The sequence below is a fragment of the Dunckerocampus dactyliophorus genome, chromosome 6, assembly GCF_027744805.1.
Source record: "Dunckerocampus dactyliophorus isolate RoL2022-P2 chromosome 6, RoL_Ddac_1.1, whole genome shotgun sequence".
In the NCBI taxonomy this organism is placed as follows: Eukaryota; Metazoa; Chordata; class Actinopteri; order Syngnathiformes; family Syngnathidae; genus Dunckerocampus; species Dunckerocampus dactyliophorus.
The window spans coordinates 6,479,233-6,502,272 of NC_072824.1; the positions used below are offsets into that span (position 1 = coordinate 6,479,233).

Below are 23,040 nucleotides of genomic sequence, written 5' to 3' on the forward strand. Positions count from 1 at the left end.
TGTGACTAGGGTTGGGCATCGAGCATCAAAGGAAACTAACATTCCGTTTCTCCTGGAATCGTTACTTTTTTAAAATTTTGATTCCTTAGTTTGGTGATCAACCAGCCCGCCGACCGGGAGAAAATGGCCGCATATCACCAATGAAGAAGAAGCTACCGAACACCAACAAAGAAGCAGCAGCAGGAAGCGTTTGTATTCATCCATTTCAACCATGGACAGTGTGCAACGGCGTGCAAAATTTCGGCTGAAATTCTGGAAAAAAAAAACTAAAAAAAAAACGACTGGCACGGTGCATCATTTGCAACGGCGTCATATCATTCAAAGGAGGGGTGCACCATTAACATGATTAAACACCTCGGGATTCACGGTGTAGAGTGCCCTGTTTTTGACGTGCTATGCCGGACTTCTTCCAACCAGTCACGTAAGTAAAATAATAAATTACGTCAATCTCATGCCAACATTGAAGCAGCAAACAAATTATACTTTATACTGCAAATACGGTAACCAACTCAAATATCCACCTAAGCTAAGACTGTGTACTAGACTTTTTTATAGACAAACGACCTGACGTTAACACTAGCTTTAGCCAGGAAGTTGACCAGACCCCATGTTAAGTGTACTGTACTTGTTTGATATTCTGCATGCAGGTTAGTAGGAACTCAGTAACATGGTTAAGTTACACTTTGTCTATTCTGCATCGTAAGACACTCTCAAACACATAAACAGGATATGTGTTATTGTTCTTTCATGAGGTTTTCAAAACTAAAAATAATTTGTGAACATGTACTCCTACGTAAAGAGACTTCAAAACATTCATGTTCAAGTTCAATGCTTTGATATTTATATACTGGTTGAAAATAGCTCTGTGTTGTAAAGTAATTCATAAAAAGTTCATATAATAATAATTAAAAAAAAAAATCGAGACATTCAGACATTTCATCCAATAATTTGGTTAGCAACCTCATTTAAACCATGCAAACTTTTAAGACCCAACTTCTGAAAATAATCGGAATCGAGAATCATTAGGAACCGGAATCAAAACGATCAATTGGAATCGGGACCAGAATTCACATTCAAACGATGCCCAACCCTACACGTGACCTAGAGGCAGTCCGTGTAACTTCCGGTATGGCGCTTGGAGGGCACACGTTGAATGTGGCCGCATAGGAACTCAGTATCTTTGTACAATACTGAGCCGATTCATGTGAAACGGTGCATGCCGTTGAAATTATTTGCTCCAAATGTGTGAATGGGCATGGTGTGTTGCATAAAGACATGAAATAGCTGAAAACAAGGCGCTCTTGCGCGTCAGACATGATGAATTTAGCAGATGAAAATAATGCTTCTAATATGTCTATCTGCATTCTTACACCAAGTCAGTCTGCATGAATAGATGAATACATTCTTGTATATGTCCATAGTTCTGCTGTGCTGTTACCCCATGGGGGTGTAGCGCATGGACAATAATAATAAATAATTGTACAAAACGCGATCGCGACCCTGTTAGGTACTAGATTGTGTCGCTCTGCCAGAACACCGGTTTATTTCTAGAAATATTTGTTTTAAAACAGGTGAAGGCGTGTGTAGTCTAGTGATAATGACGAGAGCATTGTGGGTGTAACTTTATTACTTCGCATCAGCGTTAGGCTAGCCTACAGCTGGTGCAGACGTTTCCCCCCCTCTTTTATATGTTATTTTTCCATCTTTTCTTGCAGCATAGCAGGCTTTGCATTCTTGGCCGTATATTTATGGTGTTTATCGAATAATTGGGCACTCATACAGTTGGAGCATTTAAATGAAGTAGTATGAGGAATCTATAGTTTTCTGGTGTGAGGCAGTTCTTGCTGCATTTCCCATTTTTATGAGCATTTTCCAGTTCCCACAAAAATGTAAACTTTGGTTTTAGTACAAATTTTGCTTTTTGTTGTCGGTCGAACTTGAGCGTGTTCAGAATTGGCTCCACTAGATGAGAGAGACTGGTTCAGCAGGCACCTTTCTCCGTGTTTTTTTCCTTGAACTTTTTGCCCTTTGTGATGGACTATCTTCGTAATAACTTTTCCCAAAATCCCTATTTGAACGATTTCCACATGCGAGAACACTGACTTATTTGACGTCTAGTTACGAATATGCTTGTTGTGACATCACGTGCAACCCAGCAAATGAATTGACTGTGAATGAAAGCGTTCCCCATTCGAACCAATAAGCTCCTCACTAGCTTCCTGAACTGCAAACACCAATCCCATTTCACCCACCCAGAACCACCCCCATCCCCTTAACACACCCATGCTGTGTCTCAAATGGAATACCTCAATAAGTATACTGCGTACACCGTGCACTTAGTTCCTGAGTGCGCTAATTTTGACAGTGTAGTGTTGTCCCAAATACACCTCTGCAATATTTACCTGCTTCTTCTTCTCTCCTTTTTAATGGTGAATTGCAACCACTCAAAGAATCAAATATCTGACCCCCCACTGTATTGAGTACAATGTCCGGCTACTGACAGTGTAAGCCAATTGAGACACAGCGCTACAAAGGCCTGAAGTGGCGCAATGTGGAGCCGCTCAGACCTCCTTTCAAGCGGCGCTCCTGCACAGACACTCCTTGGCAAAGTTCAAGTTTAGCTTAATACTGAGTGTGTCGGCCCCGGGGGCTCAGTAGAGTGACGGCGCCAGAACACTGAGGTTCTGGGAGGAAATACGGTTCTGAAAAGTTGTGCGGGTTCCAAAGAGCATCTGCGGGAGACCCGTTTGAAAGTTTGAGAAGCTCAGCCAGATCGTGGGAAGTGAGGTTGTTAGGACCAATGGCCGCCAGCTATAAGAATGGACCGACTACCTTCCAACCCAGCTAACCTCTCCCCCCCTTCCCGTCCCCGTCGGCTCTAGGAGGAGGAGGCGCCGTGGCCCGGCATGTTGGCCATGCCGCCCACCATGCCGGCCGCCCCGGCCATACCTGAGGGCCCCCCCATGGGAGGACTGTGCTTGGCGGGCGAGGTCATGCCGGCACTGCGCACCTGGGCCTGGGGGGCATGCTGCAGGGCGTGGCGCTCCAGCAAGGTGCGGTGGGTGAAGGCCCGGTGGCACACGTTGCACTGGAAGGTGCGCTCGGCTCGGTGCGTGCGCATGTGCACGTTGAGCGAGCTCTTCTGGGTGAAGCGCTTGCCGCACATGGAGCACTGGAAAGCCCGCACGCCTGTGTGCACCACCATGTGTTTGAGGAGGTAGTCACGCAGCGAGAAGGAGCGCCAGCAGATGGAGCACTGGTGAGGCTTCTGACCTGGGGGCAGGAATTTGCACACAATTAGTGCCTGAGAAGTCTCATGTCACTTCTTCAAGTCAGGCTCCACCGGATCAGGAACATCATGCGATGAGAACACTGTGTACACCCTGCAATGCTTTTCAGCAATACCAATATCAGCTTAAATTTCTTGCCATTAGGCTGCATATTTATCATAGTTTACTTTACACTTGATGCATGGAGACTCCAAGAGGTTCCCGTCTTTCATGGCACTCACACACTACATGGACCAAAGTGGGATAGCTACAGGAAGTGAAAAGTGAAGGCAGAACCATATTAAAGATGGTTTCGGGGGCGGGGGGATCATGGAAAACAGATAATTAACCCTGGGTAAGATCATCATTTTCACAGTGGATACATAAGTGAGATGGGCAAGCTTCTCCAACGCGCAAGATCATTGTCTATTGATTTCAGTTGTAGAGTATAATTCAAACGGATCAGGTTTGACAGGTTGGAAGAAATGTTAATACCCAAATACTATAAAGAACAACTGTCAGAATTTCAGTCTATATGGGCACCAATAATTAATGCCTTGACCTGACTCTCGAGGGGCTGAGGGTGTCTGGCTCATATGGCTTGGGGTGTGGTCCTGGTAGCTGGGTGGCCCTGGCGCCTCGGGAGTGGGCTGGCACGAGCTTGGTGTCCCTGGTCTTCTTTGCTGGGCTTCCTGGGGGGGCTGGTGGGTGGGTGTGGGAAGGTTGTTCCAGGTAGAGTGCTGGGGTGGGGGCGGCGTGATGCCGCATCCTGCGGGTCCCGAGCGCCTTCTGCTGCTCGGGGGGGACCCGTGTGCGTCTGGTGGCACTGGTTCTCCCTCGGCCTCCCTTGCCTCTGGGGGTGGGGCGGGGCCTACCCTGGGCCCTCCTGCCGCATAGGGTCGTCTGGTGAGGATTGTGGGGGGTGGCCTCTCCCCTCGGTGCGGGCACGGTTGCTTGAGCCCAGCTGCCTCTGCGGACCTCTCTCTCCTGGGTAGGAGGGTGGGTTGAGGGGGCGCAGTTTTAAATTTTTCTGTCTATTTTATTTATTTATTATTTTTTCTTATTTTATTGTATTTTATCTATTTATTTGTGTATGGTATGTGTGACATGTGGGGACTACGTGCTACCCTCCAGCTCTTGTGCCTGTCCCCCTGGTGACTGGGAGCTTTCGGGCGTCGTCGGTTGCTCTGGGGACCGTGCCGGCCAGGAGGGCTCTGCTTTCTTTATGGCCTGCATGCTGGGATTCCCGGGGTGCAGGTCTCTGATGTGCAGTTTGGGCTTGGGATGGGGGGGTGCGTGGTGCTGGGGTGGGGGGGATCCCTTCCTTTCTCCCTTCGGGGGCGGGGTTGCTGTGGTGTGGTGGATGGGTCCTGTTGTGGGTCCTGTCGTGTGGCGCTTGCTTCTCTGTCCCTCCTTGGCGCTTCTGGCTTGCGTGCTTCGTGGGTGTGGCCGTGCTCCGCTCTAGGTGGGGCCCGGTTCTCTTGTGGTTGCTGTGTTGTGGCTCCCTTGCCAGCCGTGGTTGTGTGTGTGCATGGGCGCGGTTCCTTCCGTTCTGGTGGCGGTCGGGTCTGTCTTGGGGCGTGTGGCTGGTCTGTGGTGTTTGGCAGTAGCGCTGTGGACGTTGCCTCCGGTGGGGCTCCGGTGTTGGGGGTATCACCTCTGGGGGGTTTGGTGGGCCGGACTGGGCCTCCTGGCAGGCCGGGTAGGGCCTGTGGTGTGTCCTGCTGACCGTGGCTTGCCACCACTGTTTGGCACCGCTGGTCTTTGTGCTCTGCTGGGCCGCTGTCTGCGTCTTTGCCTCCCCTGGTCTGTCTGTGGGCTTGTCGCGGGTGGTGCGCTGTCGGCTCTGGTGGCGTGTGGGTGGTCTGGCTTGCTGTTGCTGTTGTCCTTGTCTCCGTCTTTTTTGTCCCCCCCTTATCCCCACACCCCCCCTCTGTTTTCTTTTCACTTCTCTATCCCCTCCTGCTCCAGTCCGGCCGCTCCAAATTTGCATAATAACAAAACATCAAAGCCAAATAAATTCTGTATGACAGGGGAAGTGTATCTCATACTTTTCCCTGGCAGAGTAAATCTGTTTAGCATGTGAGGGCATTTAGATCAACAATTATATTTGCCTTAAAGGCAAAAACAAAAAACCCAAATACTTAATGGTCCCTGAACGCAGTGGTATAGAGGGGGTGCTCTGGAAACCAAAATGAATGGGCAGTACTGTGGATTTAGACCAGTTAATGGAGTATTCTGAGAAGTTGCTTTAATTGTTAATGATTGAGATAGATTCATGAAGTGAAGAATGTGAATTATCTAGAAAGAGTAATACAGCAGCATAAAGGCTTATCTTACGATGAACATTTGTTGTGTGGATCCCTTTAATATTTATATGTTGTGGAATTGCGGCTGCAAGAGGTTCAATAAAGATAGCAAATAGTGAGGGAGAGAGTGGACAACCTTGCATAGTACTTCTTTGTAAAGTTAATTCTAGAGAGATGTGATTGTTGGTCCGAACAGAGGCCTTCAGGTGTTATATAGTATTTTAATCCATGTTCTAAATGAATCTCCAAAGCCAAATTTTTGTAGCGTTGCAAGGAGAAATTTCCAGTTTACTCTATCAAATGCTTTTTCAGCATCTAATGAAACAATTGTGGTTTCTAAATTATGGATGATAGAGTAATCAGATTGATTAGACGGTGTACATTGTTAGTTGAGTGTCTCCCCTTGATAAAACCTGATTGATCAGGGTGTATTATAGCTAAGTCTTATAGCTAAGACTTTGCATATTATTTTAAGATCTGCATTAATCAGTGAAATTGGACGATAACTGGAAGGTAGTGTTGGGTCCTTATCCGGTTTCAGCAGGAGACTGATTGTAGCTGAGTTCATGTTTGGAGGCAGGCATGCACTATCTTTAAATTCCAAAACCATTCTAAGAAATATTGGGTCTAGTAATGACCAGAATGCTTTGTAATTCAGCAGGGACCCCGTCGGGTCCTGGTGCTTTGATATTCGGCAACTGCTGTAGAGCATCATTACGTTCTATTAATGAAATAGGTAAATCTAAGTTTGTCACCTGTTCTTCATTTAATTTGGGTAATTCTATGATGTTGAGAGTTTATTGCCATGCTCAAACTTCTCCAAACGCAGTCTCTGCAGTTGGAACTGCATTTTCTTATCAGTCTAAGTCTAATTTCAGTTTTCTTAGATTACGGTACTCAGGATGTGCTCATCTTGTGAGTCAGCATGAGCGGTTTCGAGGAGTTGGATTTTTCTTCTCAAACTCCAGTAATCTTTCTTTCTTTTTCTTATATGACGAATATGAAATGTTTTTTCCGAGCATTACTATTTTTGCTGTCTCCCACACACTTTTTTTTTAACAACTGGTAGAACATGAACCGAGAACATTGCAAAAATTTTAATTTAATGACAAAGTTCATGAGAGCACTGCCAACACTTTATTTACAAAGCACATCTCGACTCAATGTGCTCATTTGTCATTAAATACAGGTGTCATGTTTGAATGAAACACTTGTAAAAATACTAAGAGGTCAAACATGTTAAATATATTATATACTGTAAATATTCTTTGGTGAACTGCTCAACATCAGCTGGTGAGCTACCTGTTGGAGACCGCTGTGATAGCATCACTGTCTAAAGCTGTACATGCTGTGTTTCTGTTGCACAACTTCGACACAAGTAGTGTTTTGAAGACAAACCGTAAGTATAAGACAATAACAAGAGAGCAAGAATGTTAAGTGACACTTTAAAAAAGTAATTTGTGATGATGATTGATGTATGCCATGAATGTAATAGCCACTTGTAGCTCCGAGCTAGCTCGATGCCGCCAGCCAGGCATGTAAAAAAAATGTGTTTTCACAGTATTTAAACAATTTTTTAAACAATTAGTATTTCTGAAGTAAAGGAGAGGTCACAAGATTACAATTTAGCCATAAATTAGCCGCACCGCTGTATAAGCCGCAGGGTTCAGAGTTTAAGAAAAAAGTAGCAGCTTATAGACCAAAATTTATACATGCATTTTGGCCTATGCGTCCACACTTTAGGGATATCCTGTATATTGACAATTTCTTCTTTCATTAACAAATGTGTTGAAAAGTACAAGTACATGGTTGTAGACAACCATAATGTATCCCACACAACAACTTCTGAATACTTTAAATCACGTGTGTCCAAAGTGCAGGTTGTTTTTTGTTTTTTTTTTAAATTTATTTATTGACCCTTGGCATAATGTAAAGATAAAATCAATTGATTATTAATTAAATATATTATTGGATATTATACTAATTATATTAGTGTTTATTACACCCCCCCACCATCCTTCAATTTTTATGTATGCGGCCCTCACTGGAAGAAGTTTGGACATCCCCAATCAAACTCAAAGCATGTGACACATGTACTGAGCTAGCAGAGACGTGGTGGCGTTCTTGTAGCCACCATGACAGTGTCAGACTTTTCATCTGATTTCCTGTGAGGTTTCTGTGTGAACGCTGCAAGGGTTAAGTCGGGAGAGTCCAACTTCAGGTCTTACCGGAGTGGATGAACATGTGCTTGCTGTAGTTCTTCCTGGAACGTAACGATTTGCCACAGTGCGTGCAGTCAAACGAGGTCTCGGATCCTTGGGAGGATGGGGAAGGTCCTGAAGTGATGGCGGGGGTGGCGGTATTGGTGGGAGGTGGCACCGGGGTCATGGAAGTTGGGGGCGGAGCCTGTTGGCTGCTTTCCGTCCCCGCCATGGTGTCCATTCCCCCCATAGGCCCGCCCACGTAGAACGGCGCCGGCTGCGACTGGCTCACTGGGTACTGGAAAAGAAGCTGAGTACGGAGACTCTAATTACAACAAATTCAAAATGGTAATCTGCTACTTTTTTGTGCTTTTGTACAAGTGATAGTAAAGAGGAACATTGGGCCTCATTCACGAACATCTTCTTAAAAGTCTTCATAAGAACTGTACTTGAGAAGGCGCGGGTTGGAAACTGCGCCACATTCACGACACGTTCTTAAGTAGGGATAATCGTTCGCACCGGTGTTCTTAGGTTGATGAATGCCAACTGCGATGTACGTGCATGTGAGTCCCAATTTGCATAGGTCGCCGCGTATTATTTCCTATATAAGGTCAAAAATGTGCCGTGCGCAACAGGCAGCTGGAGGCGGAGATGGCAACGCGCAAGGGGAAGACTGACGAGCAGCTGGACAACAAACAGAAGAAAATCTTCAATTCTACTGAAACAGAGGTGCTTTTTTTTTAAAGGAGTGACCAAAAACAAGGCCACCTTATTTTCAAGTGCATCCACCGGTCATCAAGCCATCCAAAAAGAGTCGGCATGGAGCACCATTGCAGGAAACATAAATGCCGTTTCCACGGAGAAACGCGCCACCGCAGAGGTTAAAAAGAAGTGGTTTGATTTAAAATAGACTCAAAAAAAAAAAAGATTGGACTGCACCGGAGGGATCTGGAGGAAACGGGAGGTGGACCATCAATCAAAAACCAAACCATTTCGGAATCTCTAGAAAATATTTACACAATCATGATGGAAAAATAAAGTCAAAGTACATAGTTTGTGTGTGACAATTTATTTTTTTCTGTGGTTACATTTGATTAGACGCTGCCTAATTAATACAGCAGCCCCGTGCTCTGGCTCAAGACGTGGCTGGGGGCGCATGTCGTTATCTGGGGGTGCTCGTGCGCAATAGACACACCACGTTTCATTGCGATGTTATTCTGATGATCCTGCACACCTGCAAGAACACAGAGGGTAGCCTGAAGCCTGAAGCAGGACATCAAATATTCATCGCTTTCAGCAAATAAATCTAATGGTCCCTTTACATTCTCTCTCTGCGCAGCGCACGTCCAGCCAGCTACTTTTTTTTTTTTTTTGATGAATTGGGATTTGAATATGTATTTATCGATGGAGTATATTTTAGTTGTTTTGATGATAAATAATTGTTGGGATATTTTATTTGCACTACATTTTTTGGGATCAGATTGCAAAATCCATCATGAGGGCGATTGCGCATTGAAAGTGCAAGCTTTGCTTGTGCGTAAGAGTCCTCCTGAGCGTTCGTAGAATTTGTTCTTAGATCTAAGAACTGTGAGTTGAGAACACGTTTCGTGAATGCCAAAAATCTTCATAAGAAGGCTTTAAGAACACATTTGTGCGTAAGAACGTTTCGTGAATGAGGCCCATTGTGATTATGACCATGGAACAGATCTGTGGCTTGGCTAAAGTAAGAATTAGTTGACAGTAATAATAAAAGCTGCGTCAGCAGTGTTTAATGTTCAGGAAGAGACGTGTACACGTGTAATGGGCTGTTTTTCCTACCTTAACTTTCTGTGCTTAACTTCTTCTTGCACTTGTATGTATGGCAGTTAATGTTGAAAAGTGACTTCAAGGCGCTGCTTGCAACGGTTACGCGGCTGCCTAAAAGGGCTAACTTTCCAACGTGTTTGCAAGCATTATATCTCGCAATTAATTGGTTCCAGAATTTCCAGTCGCATTCTTTATTTATAAATGAAATATTTTTGTAGTGAGAGCATAGAAAACTTGTTTACAACCTTCTACATACGTTTTTGAATATTATTAGACGCGACTAGACATGTAGTAACACCCCTGTGGTCACCTTTACACTCGCATTACCCCATATCGTAGTCATAATGACAGGAAATAAGAAATAAATAAGGCATAACAGACTCATTGGGAGAGTTTTCTGGAGAGCATACTTCTTGCAGTGGCTATTTTCTCGTCAATGGAACATTACTGACACCTAACGGCCAGTGCAGAATACTCGATATTACGTCTTTGAATGGGTCTACTGAATGCCTTACATTTGTATTTTTCAGCCATTCTTAAAAATGCTGCTTAAAAATGAAGATGTAAAATTTGTAATATGCAACATATTTTTGACTCATAAGCCAGAGTCAACCACAAAACAGTGATAATATATTCATTAAAGGGATAGTTCGAAGTACGTAGGTCCGCTTAGTTGCTGGGGATTAATTAAGTAAAGAGTTTGGCTTCTAAAACAGATTAATACATTTGCATCACAATAATGCCTTCTCAAAAACTCAAACCCCACAAAACGGTCAGCGTTATATCTGTCTCCCGCCGTATCCCTGCGCACTGTCGCCTGTGCATTCATGTGAATGTGACGAAGACGCTCGCATCTACTTCCGCGACAGAGCGCCACGGCCATCTTGTTTATGTATGCGTTCCACAGCGGAAGAAGATGAAAGTGTCTTCGTCACATTCACATGAACACACAGGCGACAGTGGGCAGGGATAGGGCCGGAGACAGATATAACGCTGACAGTTTTGTGGTGTTTGAGTTTTTGAGAAGGCATTATTGTGATGCAAATGTATTAATCTTTTGTTTTTAGAAGCCAAACTCTTTACTTAATTGTCCCCAGCAACTAAGTGGAACTATTTTTTTGATCACGGATATCTGACCAGAACTGGACTTTGGAGACCAAGTGGGGGATAAGTCGCTGTTATTGGATACAATGCTGATGGGGATGTCATACAACTTCATGTCAAAAAATCCGAACTATCCCGTTAATTTTAGATCTTCAGAATCGGGATCGGCTGCCGACCCACTGTATTTGTGAAGATCAGATAATATTGGCTTCCGCCCAAGATCGGGCCGATACGGTTGCCGTATCATAACGTAACTCTGAGCCACACTCCAACATTGTAGGTGTAGTAATGCACCTCAAAGCTGGTTGCCACAACCCGCGCTATGCAGACATGTCCGTGGTGTACCGTGGTGAAGTTAGTTTCACGTTCAATGTTGGATATGCGGCTCCGTAGCTACAGCGGTAGTTCCCTTGCAATGTGCCCGGACTGCTGCGACATGGTGTAGAGTGCTCGCACAGAAAGTGCCGCTCTAACCGCTGGTTCCTCATAATAGGGACTGCACAAACACTACTAAACATGTGGAAACGGCAGTGAAAAATCTTGGAAACTCCTCTGTTACAGAGCATCAACGGAAGCTAGCGGGGTTCGCTTAGTTTAGCTAGTGCAGCTGTGTGTGTGCGTGTGTGCGTGTGTGCGTGTGTGTTGAGTCAAGCTGGATGAGTATACAGTATTTTTCACTATGTTGTGTTTTACTGCTTTAATGTAAGGACCATTTTACAATGCCCGCTGACAACGTGCAGGTTCTGAGTGAAAAAAGACAAGAGGCACGTTTATTCTTGCACCCAGTGCATATCAACCATCAATTGCCATTCTCAACACACACGCACACACACACAAAACACATTCCGGCCTTCAAAATAAGAGCGCTCTTTGTCACATTTGTCTGTGTAAATGAAATAAGGGTATCATTAAAATATTTTATATTAATAACGCGATTGGAATTACATCAGTGACTACATGGTCCTTTACCACAAGCACGGGCATTACAGTTTGTTGAAGATTTTGCAGCAACATGTGCTGAGTTGCTTGGTACCGGGCTGCACAGAAAGAAAAAATAATTTCCATGACGTTTTATTTTGAAAAGTGGCCGGATTCTCTCTGTTACATCCGTCTGACTTGACGCATGTCCACTGTGCGTGTGCCAACTTTCTCTCTACTGCTGCTGTATTTTTACCATTTTTCTTTCACCTCATATTTGGTGTCAAATGCTTATACTATGTGGGAACGCATAAAGGTAAGTTTTGATGACTTATTGAGTGCTAATGTGTACATTTGTCTCAAGTTAATTCATGCTAGCACACTGCCTTTTACCATTTATCTTTTATTGGATCTTTTATTGTATTATTGTGTATTTATTGTATTGTTTTCATAACCATATTCAATTCCACAAATTCATGTTTATAACAAAAGCTTATAATTATTATTATTTTTTTTTTTTTTTAAATCGGTACCGGATCGGATCAGATCGGCAAGACTACAAAAAAAAAATCGGATCGGCTCGGAAGCCTAAAAATGTGGATCGGGACATCCGTAATTAATTTATTTTCAAAATCTCTGATAGAGTGAAGCCACAAAATTTGAACCATGACGTGGCAGGGGACGACTGTATCACTAAGTCAATATTGCTTCTGTGGGACTGCTTTCGTGTATGTGCGTTTCAGCCAGTTCCAAACAGCCCCTTTAAAAGGTGTCAGACCTGAGCTAGAGGATTGTTGTTGTTAAAACCACTCACCTGGTTGTTGATGGACTGCGAGGTTGGGGGCGGAGTTAGAGGTTTGTTGACCCGTCCTCGGGGATTAAACGCCATGGCCTGAGGAGGTTCACTCTGTGGCCAGAAGCTCTCGGTAAACACTCCCTGCTCGTCATAGAAGTCCTGAAAGACACATGAAGTCAGTCATTACAGCCTGCAGTTTTAAGGATCCTTTACTTCCAAGGGCCCTATCCTGGATGAGAACTGAAGGCTTTGGAGACCCTGGACGCTTACCTCCATAAGTGCAGCTCTCCTTTTCTTGTTTGAGCTCCAGCTCCTGGCGTCAAATGTTCCAGTTCCACTCAACACACAATTGGCTGAAAACATGTCACGCAAGCTCGTTTAATTCTCAGCCGTTTTCGCTCGGCATGGCTGTGGAATGTTCTCTCAAAAACAGGTAGGACATCGCTGGTTGCTAACATAATATGCAAGCTTGCATACATTGGAGACAGACGCTGTGGTCGGACCAGTCAGACGACATTACTCAAAACATCGAGTGTCATTTAGAACTCCCGAAAGATCTGAAGATCTGACACTTTCGGTCGCTTATACACGTCTGATGAAAATTAACTTGTCACTTCTCAAGCCCTCGCTTTCATCCTGTATGTGAAACAAATTCAAATAAATTCATTATTTTCCAATCACTGCTCTCTTGTCTGAGCTCAATCTATGGAAATTCATCATGAACTTCAGTAGAACCTCGAAAAAAACATTCATCTAAGTTGAAGCAAATGTTCAAAAATGGACAAAGAGAAAGGACACAAGGACTTGAGTTGGTTAACGTTCTTCTGGTCCTCAAATCTGAGGAGGTCTCAGCTTGTTGCTTCTGTGGCTAGGATGAAGCTGTCCCTTAGCCTCAACACGGCACTGTGCAAGGGCGTCAGGTTCCCGGTCATACAGGTTCTTTCTTCAAGCATCTGCTGCATGTTTTGTCTTTGCCTTCAGGCTTTTTTTGTGTTTTTGTCACATGATCTTTTGGATCAAGGCCTGTTTGGATTTCGCCAGTGCTCACAGACTCCGCTAACATTCCCAAGGTGTTGATCCCAAAAGGCTTAGCAGCCTGTTTGAGGGTTCGGGTTCACGTGTCTCCATCCTCATCCCCAAGGGTTTCAACAGCTTCTCGCCAGCTCCAACGTGAGGATTCTTTGCAGGTAAAAGTCATGCCTGATTTTAGAGACGCGCACCAAAACTCGGCAATGGCATCGATATAAAACGGTAGTAAACAGATCAAAAAACTAATTAGATATTGGTGCCTCATTTCGCTTCACCCTCTCCGCATTGCCGGAACCTTGGAGTCATCCTTGACAGTAAACTCGCATTCTCCCAACACATTAAGGCAGTCACTAAAACAGCTTTTTCACCACCTCCAGAGCATCGTTCGCCTTCGCCCCTCTTGCTCTACAGTATGTCTGTCTCTGCAGCTGAAACCCTCATTCATGCCTTCATCACATCACACACAGACCACTGTAACAGCATTCTCTATGGCACACCCACCAATCTCCTTAATCTCTAATACATTCAAAACTCTGCCGCCCGCCTCCTTAACCGTACCCATTCCCGAGACCACATCGACCCTGTCCCCTTCAGAACCTCCACTAGCTCCCTATCACATCCAATTCATAATCCTCTTACTCACACATAGATACAGCACTCCATAACGAGGTCCCCCCTCTTACCAAGGGACTTGCTCCAGCCCTACACACCTTCCTTTACCCTCCGCTCCTCAGATGCAAACCCTCTGACCGTCCCTACATTCAAGCACCCAACCTGAAGGGACAGAACCTTCTCTGTTGCCGCCCACTCCCTTCGGAACTCATGTCTACCACATATCCGTGACACTGCTGACCTTACCAATTTTTTAACACACCTGTTCCGCACTGCTTTTAACTTATAACTCTTTAAAACTTAAATTTAGTAGGGGTGTCACAAGATCTAGCGAGGTTAAAACGTGGCAAGATTTCTCACTCAGAAAATATGTCTTGTAGGCGCCAGGCCTGTGACGATAAATAAATGAATTAATCACACAATAATGAAAATAAACTGGATAATTTTGCCGGCCTCAATATATTGCCATGTGCATGCGTGTCTGTTTTCCTCATCTCCCGCCTCCAAACATGCAGGAAGAGAGTTCACTCTGTGCATTGGTTTCCGCACCCTGGAGCGTTTGTTCCATAGAACAAAGGCATGAACGGAGTGAGCCTCTCTGCCACTCATGTCTCTTTGTGTCAGTGGGTGGAGTCGGGGCCACTAGCATACACACACAGTGCAAGAGCTTAACGCAGTAGAAATTGCAAATTTTTTTTTATTTTCTTCATTGTACTTTTCTTAGAAGTCATGTTAAAATCTCGTCTCGTAGACCCAATATCGCCTCGTCTCGTGAGCTGAGTGTCTCGTGACACCCCTAATATTTAGTATTTTACATTCCAGTACAATTTTTTTAACTTGCATTTTGTGTGCACATTTTAACTGAATGCTATTTTGAATGTTATTTTGATATTTTTGTACACTTGTACTTGTTTGCTTTTATCTTGCAAAGCGTGCAAGTTTTGGAAAAGCAATAAAATGTATTACTATTATTATTGTTATTATGATTAGGAGTTGCTTTTATGAAGCACTTAAAGGGTCCCTGACATGATTCATCAACTTTGCTTAAACATGTTATATATCGTTTGTAATTACGGTAAATTTCCAAAAATTACATTTATAGTTCATGGCGCCACCAATGACAAACTAGCACACAGTTCAGGCTCATTTCCGGAGGGTGACACCTCTAAGCTAAAGCAGAGTAAAGAAACGCTTCTCGAGGTAGATCGTCGACTTTGTTCAGTGTCTTTTTCATCAAAATAGTAGTCATGCCAAAATGTTGTGTTGCAGCTGGATGTTGACAGTCTCCAAATGATACGGTTTTCTTTTCCAAAAGAGCAAGGTTTAAGACAACCATGGACGAAGCAAGTGCAGAGAACGAGAGACAGATGGACACAACCTCGAGTTTTGTTCTTTGCTTCCGGAAGTGAGACTGAGCAGCGAGAGCTAGCTCATTATGGGTGGCGCAACGGGAAAAAACCACACACCAAACGAGCCTGAAAGTCGTCGTCCAAAAGGAACCGTCTATGACAAGCAGTCCCGGAGACCTTGTGAAATTACAGATGCCATCTGTAAATTCATGTGTGTAGACATGGCCCCGTGTCAACACACAGTCCACAAGTGAAACCGATAACGTGTACATTTTTAAAATGTACTATTCACTATATCGGGGTCACCAACATTTTTTTTTTTTTGTGAGAGCTACTTTTAAAAAATGAAAATGGCCAAGAGCTACTCATTTTTGCAACATTTTCATAGCTTATTTCAACCCAAACAAAGCATATATGCTTGTTTTACCAGAGCATTAACAAAATGCTGGTATCCACAACTCACATTTCTTTCTACTGTTCTCACATTAACTGAAAACCTGAATGAAAAGCAGGCTTGCAGGCGCCTCATATGGTCGTGGGGGGGCTCCCTGTGCCTGCGGGCATAATGCACTTTGGTGTCCCCTGGGCTATATGATATGAAAGGGGAACCATAAAATTTAGACAAAAACATATTTGGCTTACTTTTTCAAAATAAATGGTGAAACTTAGAGGATCAGGCAACTTCTTTTATTTTTTGTATGTGAGATCAGCTTGGTGGCGCTCCTGCAGGACCCCAAGGCAGTCCGACGAATCCAATCACTTTTCGGGCTGTCTGCCTTAGAGAGGCGACAGGCAGCTGCGGTTGGCGGGGCTCATCGCTGGCGCGCGGCGGGCCGTGCACGCAGGAGGCGGTGGGCTTTTCCTCCCCTGAACTACTTTAATATCCCCAAATTCCCTCCACATCTGACAGCCAATTTACACTGTGGGAGACTCGTACAATTCGCTCTGAATGAGGGTGCGGTGCTCGCCGGTGTGGCTGGTCGCAGTCGCTCGTCGCCTCCCGTGCGCGTGGCTTGCTGTGCTTTGGTGGTGGGTTTCGCCGGTCGCGCACACAAGGGTGCTACATTAGCCGCCGCCCTACCGACGATTTCATCGCAAGCCTCGATAACTCACTACATCCTGCCCGCCCCCCAAATACCACCCAACACGCCACCCCAGTGAGACATTTTCCGTGGCAAGTTTTGCAGGGTGCAAAACTTATATCACTCTCACAACGTAAGTAAGTCCCACATGGCAGCCATGCTTGTTTTGGCTTTGTGAAGGGAAAGTGGGCGGGAGAAGTTCGCTATAGGATGGATGCTGCAATGAGGGCGGAGCTGATCGGTGGATGTGATCGGCGTTACAGAGCAAGTATTGGCATATGCCCATTCTGTGCTTTTTCACGGACATCGTCCGATATTGATCGGTGGCCGATCGATCGGAGCACCCCTAGTTTTTAACATGATCAGAACATTGTAGACATGAAATGATACCCCTAGAGTCACCTTTACACTTTTTATTCTTTGTTTACACCACACTGCTCAGGCTACGAAATCACTGCAGCGACACAAGAGACATAGAATATTGGTAGTATTCTATTCACATAGAATACTACACATCACTTGTATTTCAATAGTTTTTGACAAATATGAGGCCGTGGTCAACCATAAAACAGCAATCATTAATTAATCTTTCAAAAAACGTGCTAGAACGATGAAGCGATGTTCAAACCGTGATGTAGCGAGGGACGTCTGACAACACATGTATTTACGTATGTTTGGGCTGCAGTTAGCAGTATTATTTGAACAGTTGTTGGGTAAAAGAATGATCACAAAACCATAATGCCCTACACTCTAGCTATTCCATAACAAACTGCATTCTTTGCAGCACTTCTGCCAAGATTGTTGAGTGACAGACGCTCCACATGCAGTCTGCTGCATTCATTCATCCACAACGTGTTTCTCATTTAATTCATTTCCACATTAAATCAACCCCATTGAACCACAGCAAAAGCAAGGGCATCATATGCTTGAATGTGACTCTGTGCTTGTATTTGTGTTGCTTTTCAATCATAACCTCACCTGTCCGAAGCCTGCCATGTGTCCCTGGTGGCCATCCTGCTCTCCATCCCGTCTCTCATCCTCCAAGGCAAAAGCTGTCCCGTCAGCGTCCTGAACACCTTCATCTTTCACCACCACGCCTTCGCCTCCACCCAGCACCTAGAAGAGAACACGGCTCAGTCTTAACACCAGGATGCAATCAAAGACGGGCAACATGCCAGCAAAATGAAGACGGCCCGTTGGAGCAGCTTTTAATACGCTTAAAACGACGTACACCAGACATGCAGAAGTCCATAGAATTTCAATGAGTGAGGACGCTTCTCTGCAATTGTGCACCAACATGTCAGTCATATACGCCAATGCAGTGCGAGAGGAGGCAAAAGCGAAGAAAAGCAAACCAATGCAGCTCTGCATGCCTGAAAGCTGTAACCATGGCAACCCAACCCCATATCCACCCCTCCCACCTGGAGTCTGAGCGGCTGCCTCTGCTTGCGGCTGTGGCTCGCCCCCCTGTCTCGGTCACCGTCTCTCCCCCGTTCTCTCCCGTCCAAGTCCTCCTCCTCGCTAAAGCGCTCCATCCCCACCAGGTCGTCGGAGAGGTCGGTGCCGTTGCCGCGGAGACTGTCCCTGCCGATGCTGTCCACGCTGCCCACGCCGGAGCTGCAGCTCGCAGAGATGCTCCCCGTGCTGGCGGCACCGTTGGCCGTCTGCGCCAACAGGTCTCGGAGCTTGTAACGGACGTCCTGAGTGCAGCTGGGGCTTTGCTTCATAAGGATGGACCCCGCTCCGGGTCCCAGCCCATCACCATCGCACATGGACCCGGGCCCCATGTCACCCAGCGCCATCAGACTCATGCTGTTGGCTTGCTCCATCGGGCCAGGCCCGCTCTCGCTCACACTGATGTTGCCACCCAAGCCCGGTGCACAGTCCACCATGAAGTTAGGAAAGTTTGGGTAGCCCCCGCTCAAGCCTCCCCCACCTGAACAGCTGCCACTGCTTTCCCTCCCTTTACCCCCACCACGCTCCTCTTGTTTGGGGAGAACTCCTCCAAGCATCCCCCCTCCTGTGGCTGCAGCTGCCGCTGCTGCTGCTGCTGCCGCCGCCGCGGCAGCTGCGCTGGCCGCCCCCGCCGCCGCCTTCCTCTGAGAGATGATCTGAGTGCACTCATCGATGACGGTCTTGATCTGCAGGATGCTGGCGGCGGTGAGGATACAGAGCGCCTGTGACTGCAACACCACCAGCGAGCCGCTATACATAAAGTCCACCAGCTGCTTCACCGTTTCGGCCGGCACCAGGGGCGGCACCGAGATTTCAGAGTGGCCCAGCAGCAGCTTGTCCTGGAAGAAGGGGCTGCCTGCTGCCAGCACACAGGCATGTGCTCGCAGTGAGGCGTCGTGGATGCGCACAGTCACATCGCAGAAGAGGCCCTCGCGCCGCTGAGTGCGCAGGGCCTCCAGCACCGACTGGCTGGAGTTGTGCAGGTGGATGTAATGCACCGTCTCGGTGCCAGACGCCATGGCGCGCGGGGGCGAGTCGCTGGGGACAGGGTGGGTGTGGGGGTGCGGATGGGGGAGGGGAGGGAGGTGTCTGGGGTTTTGCGTCAGCTTGCGGGATGAGGAGGACGGGGAGGGAAACGGGTACAGCGCATGGGCCACGGTGGGGCCGTGTCCCTTCAAAGAGTCATGGGGCTGACACCGCCCGTCAACTGCTGCAGGTCGAGAGTGAAGAGAGTCGCCACCACCGTCCTGAGCGGGCTGGTCGGAGCCACAGGATTTCACTGAAAAAAGACAGATACTCTTTTAGTGAACGGAGCAGAACATTAATTTGGTACCCTTTGGATGCACTGAGCAGCCACACAACACTTCACATTAGCGCCACTTGTGGGATGGCGATACCTGCATCGGTTAGTAAACAGCGTGACATAGCAGAGAGACAGCATGGCACTTCAACAAAGAACACACAATAAGCAACATTCCCATCGCTGCCTCACAATCTGCCTTTTTTTTTTACCATTCCACTATTTAATAGTGATTATTCTGTGTGGACCATCAATCAATAAAAATAGTGGTGTATTTTCCTACACAATCACTGGGCACTACTACGACCAGCAACCCATGGAAAGTAAACTGACAAGTCTGACAGTTCAGGTTGGATATTTTCAGACCATTTACAAATAAATGGTAGTGGTCATGGCTAAAAATCCAGTCTTACACGAGTAATTGGATGTGAATACCGATAGAATAGTTCTAGATAGCTCCTTTTAACATTAATCCAAAGTGGCAGAAGAACAAGCTTCTCCTCGCACTCACCGGACACACAAGTTGTTTGGCGCATTAGCCTGGAAGCAACAAAACCATATATTTTTTATAAGCTTCAGTCATCATTTGGGTTGAATTTTGTTGTTTTCCCCATTATCCTCACTGGCATGAGAAGTTTTTTTCAGCAGCCCCTGTGATAAAGCTTTTTTATCTAGTGTAATTTGATTTATTTACAAAAATCAAATGATTAAAAAAGGTGTGCGCTATTGTTTTTTCTATTGTGTAGTAGATGATAAACATGTCCTTTTAAATGACCACTTTACAATTGAACACACGTTTTCTTATTTCAAAGACACTTAAAAATGCCATAGATTAGACTACGTAGTAGAAAAAACAATTTGTAAATATTAAAGGTAATTGGTCACTGACAAGAGAGAGTTCATTGCGAATGCTAACGCTAATGACCCTTCCAATCAGCGGCGCGCCTCACGTGGAGCACCTGTCCATCACGTGACAGCACATGCCCACCACCTCTGTGGGGTCATTTTATTTAGTGGTGGTCTCAGTGGACACAAGGTAGCTGAAAAGATGTGACTCTTTGAGACGGATGAGCAAACTCCGGGGTGTGGTGAGCAGTTAGACGTTGGACAAATAAATGACTGACCGGTCATGTTGCCACTCTCTCTGTCCTAGTTTAAAGGTTGTTGACCAAGCGAGTGACGTTAGCTGGCAACCGTGACGTGCTAACCCTAGCCAGTAGCATTAGCTAGCTGTTGACATTATGAGCTCAACTCCCGCAGGAAAATTACCGCGAAATGCACCGATGGTTACGAGCACACGAATCGTTTCCTTTGACTAAAAACAGAGTTAAATATACAAGGGCACCTGGCAAAGTGTCTAGCTTAGCATATCAGCAGCTATCCCCGACGCTCCAGTCCGAGCTAAGTTAGCTCGGTGCTAGGTGGCTAGCTAGCTAGTATTATATATCCGAGGCACAGAAAAGTTAGCATGCCAAGCTAACAGGCTGCGACCATTTTCTGCGTTTAGTGTGTCATAGTTGAGTACGATTGCATTCCAAGCACGGTGTTAAATGTTGACCTGCATACCTGTGACGCGCAGTGACACTTTGGGCGCTTGTTTGCTTCGGCAGGATGGATGCAGCAGCAGGAGGAAGCCGTCAGTTGAACGCTCCCAAGCTGCTGGGTGAGGGCTGCAAACAAACACTTGCGCGCGCGCGAGCACACACACACACAACGGATTCGGAGAAGGACGTGATGTTTCAACGCAGTAAAAACCACACAGAGCTCTTTGAACGGCCACACAGTGCTCTCAAAGAAACACACGCATGCTCACTGCTGTCTGGAAGTAGGACAACTACCTTCACTCTCTCTCTCTCGCGCGCGCGCACACACACACACACACACACATACAGAAGTAGTGTTCAGGAACACCTGTAAACGCCCACACAGTCTTGAGGGGGGAAAAAAAAATCACACAATAAGACAAAGACTGTTGTTTCAATGGTATGCATTTGCAGCATTAGTTCACATTTAAAACCTGCACGTGTGTTACAAACTGCTATACAAACACAAATAAATAAGAATTTGAAGAGGAGGACAAATCACAGACAAGTGAGTCCGAAAGAACTGAGTCTCTCTCTAAATGCATCACCTGAGAATGATGGACGCAGTGGATCCGCATATACTCCCAATACTTCTTTCACGCCCCCCGCAAATTCACAAATTTTGGTCCGATTTCTTTTTTCTCTGCAGGAAACCATTTCCTTCACCCTAAGTCAGTAATAATTTATAAATACGTGATAACACAGGTAAAATGTACAGCATACTTGTTTCACTGATTTTGTCAAGTGTTGAGATTTTGCACTTTGTTCAGCAGCCCTTGAATACACCATGTGACACAAAAGTCCAAACGTATATACACAGTAACTTATGTATAAGGTTCTGGAGCTGAATCTAATCTAACAACTTTTATTGCAAATGTTGATCCAAAATCAGAATAACCTCAAGCTAGCAGGATGGTTTTGAGGGCTGAGTAAAAAATAGACAAGAACCATTTGCAGGTGACCCTGGAATGTACTTTTCTACGTAACAATCTACAGTTAGTACCACAGCAATATAATGAAGACAAATATACACAATCCTAATGCAAAGTTAAGGTATGACTGACAAGACAATCAAATAAAGCAACATCTGCCTTCTTTGATTGTTTTATGAGTTTGATTGTTCAGTCATTACGAAGCTCATTTAAATTAATTATAATTAAGTAGAATAATTATAAGAATTTTGCAGATAATGTTAAATTTTGGACGTGTTTGCTGCCTGAATGGGCTGTGGTAGACGCTAACTGTTAACAAGATGAGTTATCAGTTCAATCATCTTTGAAAGTTAAATTGTCAACAACTTTTAAATAATGTTGCGTGCCTAATAAACACTTAGGGCCTGATACCGTTTTTCACATAATGTACAAAATATATGTCAACATAAATATAATCATTTTGGAGCCTAGAAACATTTGAGAACCGGTCTGCAATAACAAGATAAGACTACTGGACCAGGACTGTTGGTTAGTGTGGTGTTGTTTTTTTCACTGTAGTGCACACTGATTGGTCATGTTTGCTGCTTCAGATGTGGCCGTGCAGCAGTTGACAGAGACAGCAGACCAACAGCTCCACAACAAAATATAATTTAATAATTAACTGACTTTTCACTGTGTCCATCACAACTCTATATCCATGTGAAACAAACAGAAAGACCCCTCGGTCTGAGTGTAAGGCATGCAGTCTCCACGGAGCTTTGGACATTGAAAGCTTACAGGTCGGACACACACGTACACTCTGTCACAAATACACAATAAAGCGTTCGCAGTATTGTTCCACTCCTCCCTGGGCCCAGCATGGATGCTCTACACGTGTGGGGGCGGGATTCATCACGACAACAAAGCATAGTAGTTCACAAATAGTTCTAAAATATATGCTAACACTTCCGCCTGCTCGGCGCCGCCGGAATACTTGAACACGTGACGTACATGGACAGACACACAACAGCGGGTCAGTAGCTTAGCACGTGATGTCATGAGGAGGAATCGAACAGCCGTGACTCGTGCATTCAAGTCTCTGCAGCGAGCCCTTTTTGCTACCAGTAAAAACGACTCTGCTGGTTCCGTAAGGGAAAACGTCCGGCGTTTAGAAGTTACATGGGAACGCCGCGGCCTTAGCTCTCATATAAAAAGTTCAGGCATTTTCTTGTTTTTGTTTTGTAAAATGCTCATAACGTCTGGGATCCAAAGTGGCCTCAGCTATATAAATACAGTCATATATTTGCCTCCATATA

General features: G+C 45.4%; 2 protein-coding genes across 2 annotated transcripts in view; one reads left to right on the forward strand and one right to left on the reverse strand.

Annotated features, from left to right (window-relative positions):
* Window positions 1-253: 253 nt before the first annotated feature.
* zbtb45 (zinc finger and BTB domain containing 45) lies at window positions 254-21,076 on the reverse strand. Its single transcript, XM_054778149.1, has 6 exons — window positions 20,797-21,076; window positions 17,897-19,209; window positions 17,454-17,591; window positions 12,422-12,562; window positions 7,807-8,089; window positions 254-3,273 (listed from the first exon to the last, which is right to left on the reverse strand). Exons 2-6 carry the CDS (start codon window positions 18,947-18,949, stop codon window positions 2,879-2,881), a joined length of 2,010 nt encoding a protein of 669 aa, XP_054634124.1. The 5' UTR covers window positions 18,950-19,209; window positions 20,797-21,076; the 3' UTR covers window positions 254-2,878.
* Window positions 20,221-23,040, forward strand: part of myom2a (myomesin 2a) — a 48,345-nt gene continuing 45,525 nt past the window's right edge. Inside the window, exon 1 of the mRNA XM_054778141.1 lies at window positions 20,221-20,318. Within this exon, the coding sequence (XP_054634116.1) occupies window positions 20,298-20,318 (21 nt within the window). The 5' untranslated portion in view covers window positions 20,221-20,297. The remainder of the gene's footprint in view (window positions 20,319-23,040) is intronic.

Bases quoted from the DNA above. Each gene is read 5' to 3' on its own strand.
- zbtb45 (XM_054778149.1), bottom strand. From the start codon at position 18,949: ATGGCGTCTGGCACCGAGACGGTGCATTACATCCACCTGCACAACTCC. The intron at 17,592-17,896 runs GTGGGAGGGGTG...GTTCTCTTCTAG, and splicing joins GGCAGCCGCTCAGACTCCAG to GTGCTGGGTGGAGGCGAAGG. The intron at 8,090-12,421 runs GTGAGTGGTTTT...CTCCGTACTCAG, and splicing joins CGCAGTCCATCAACAACCAG to CTTCTTTTCCAGTACCCAGT.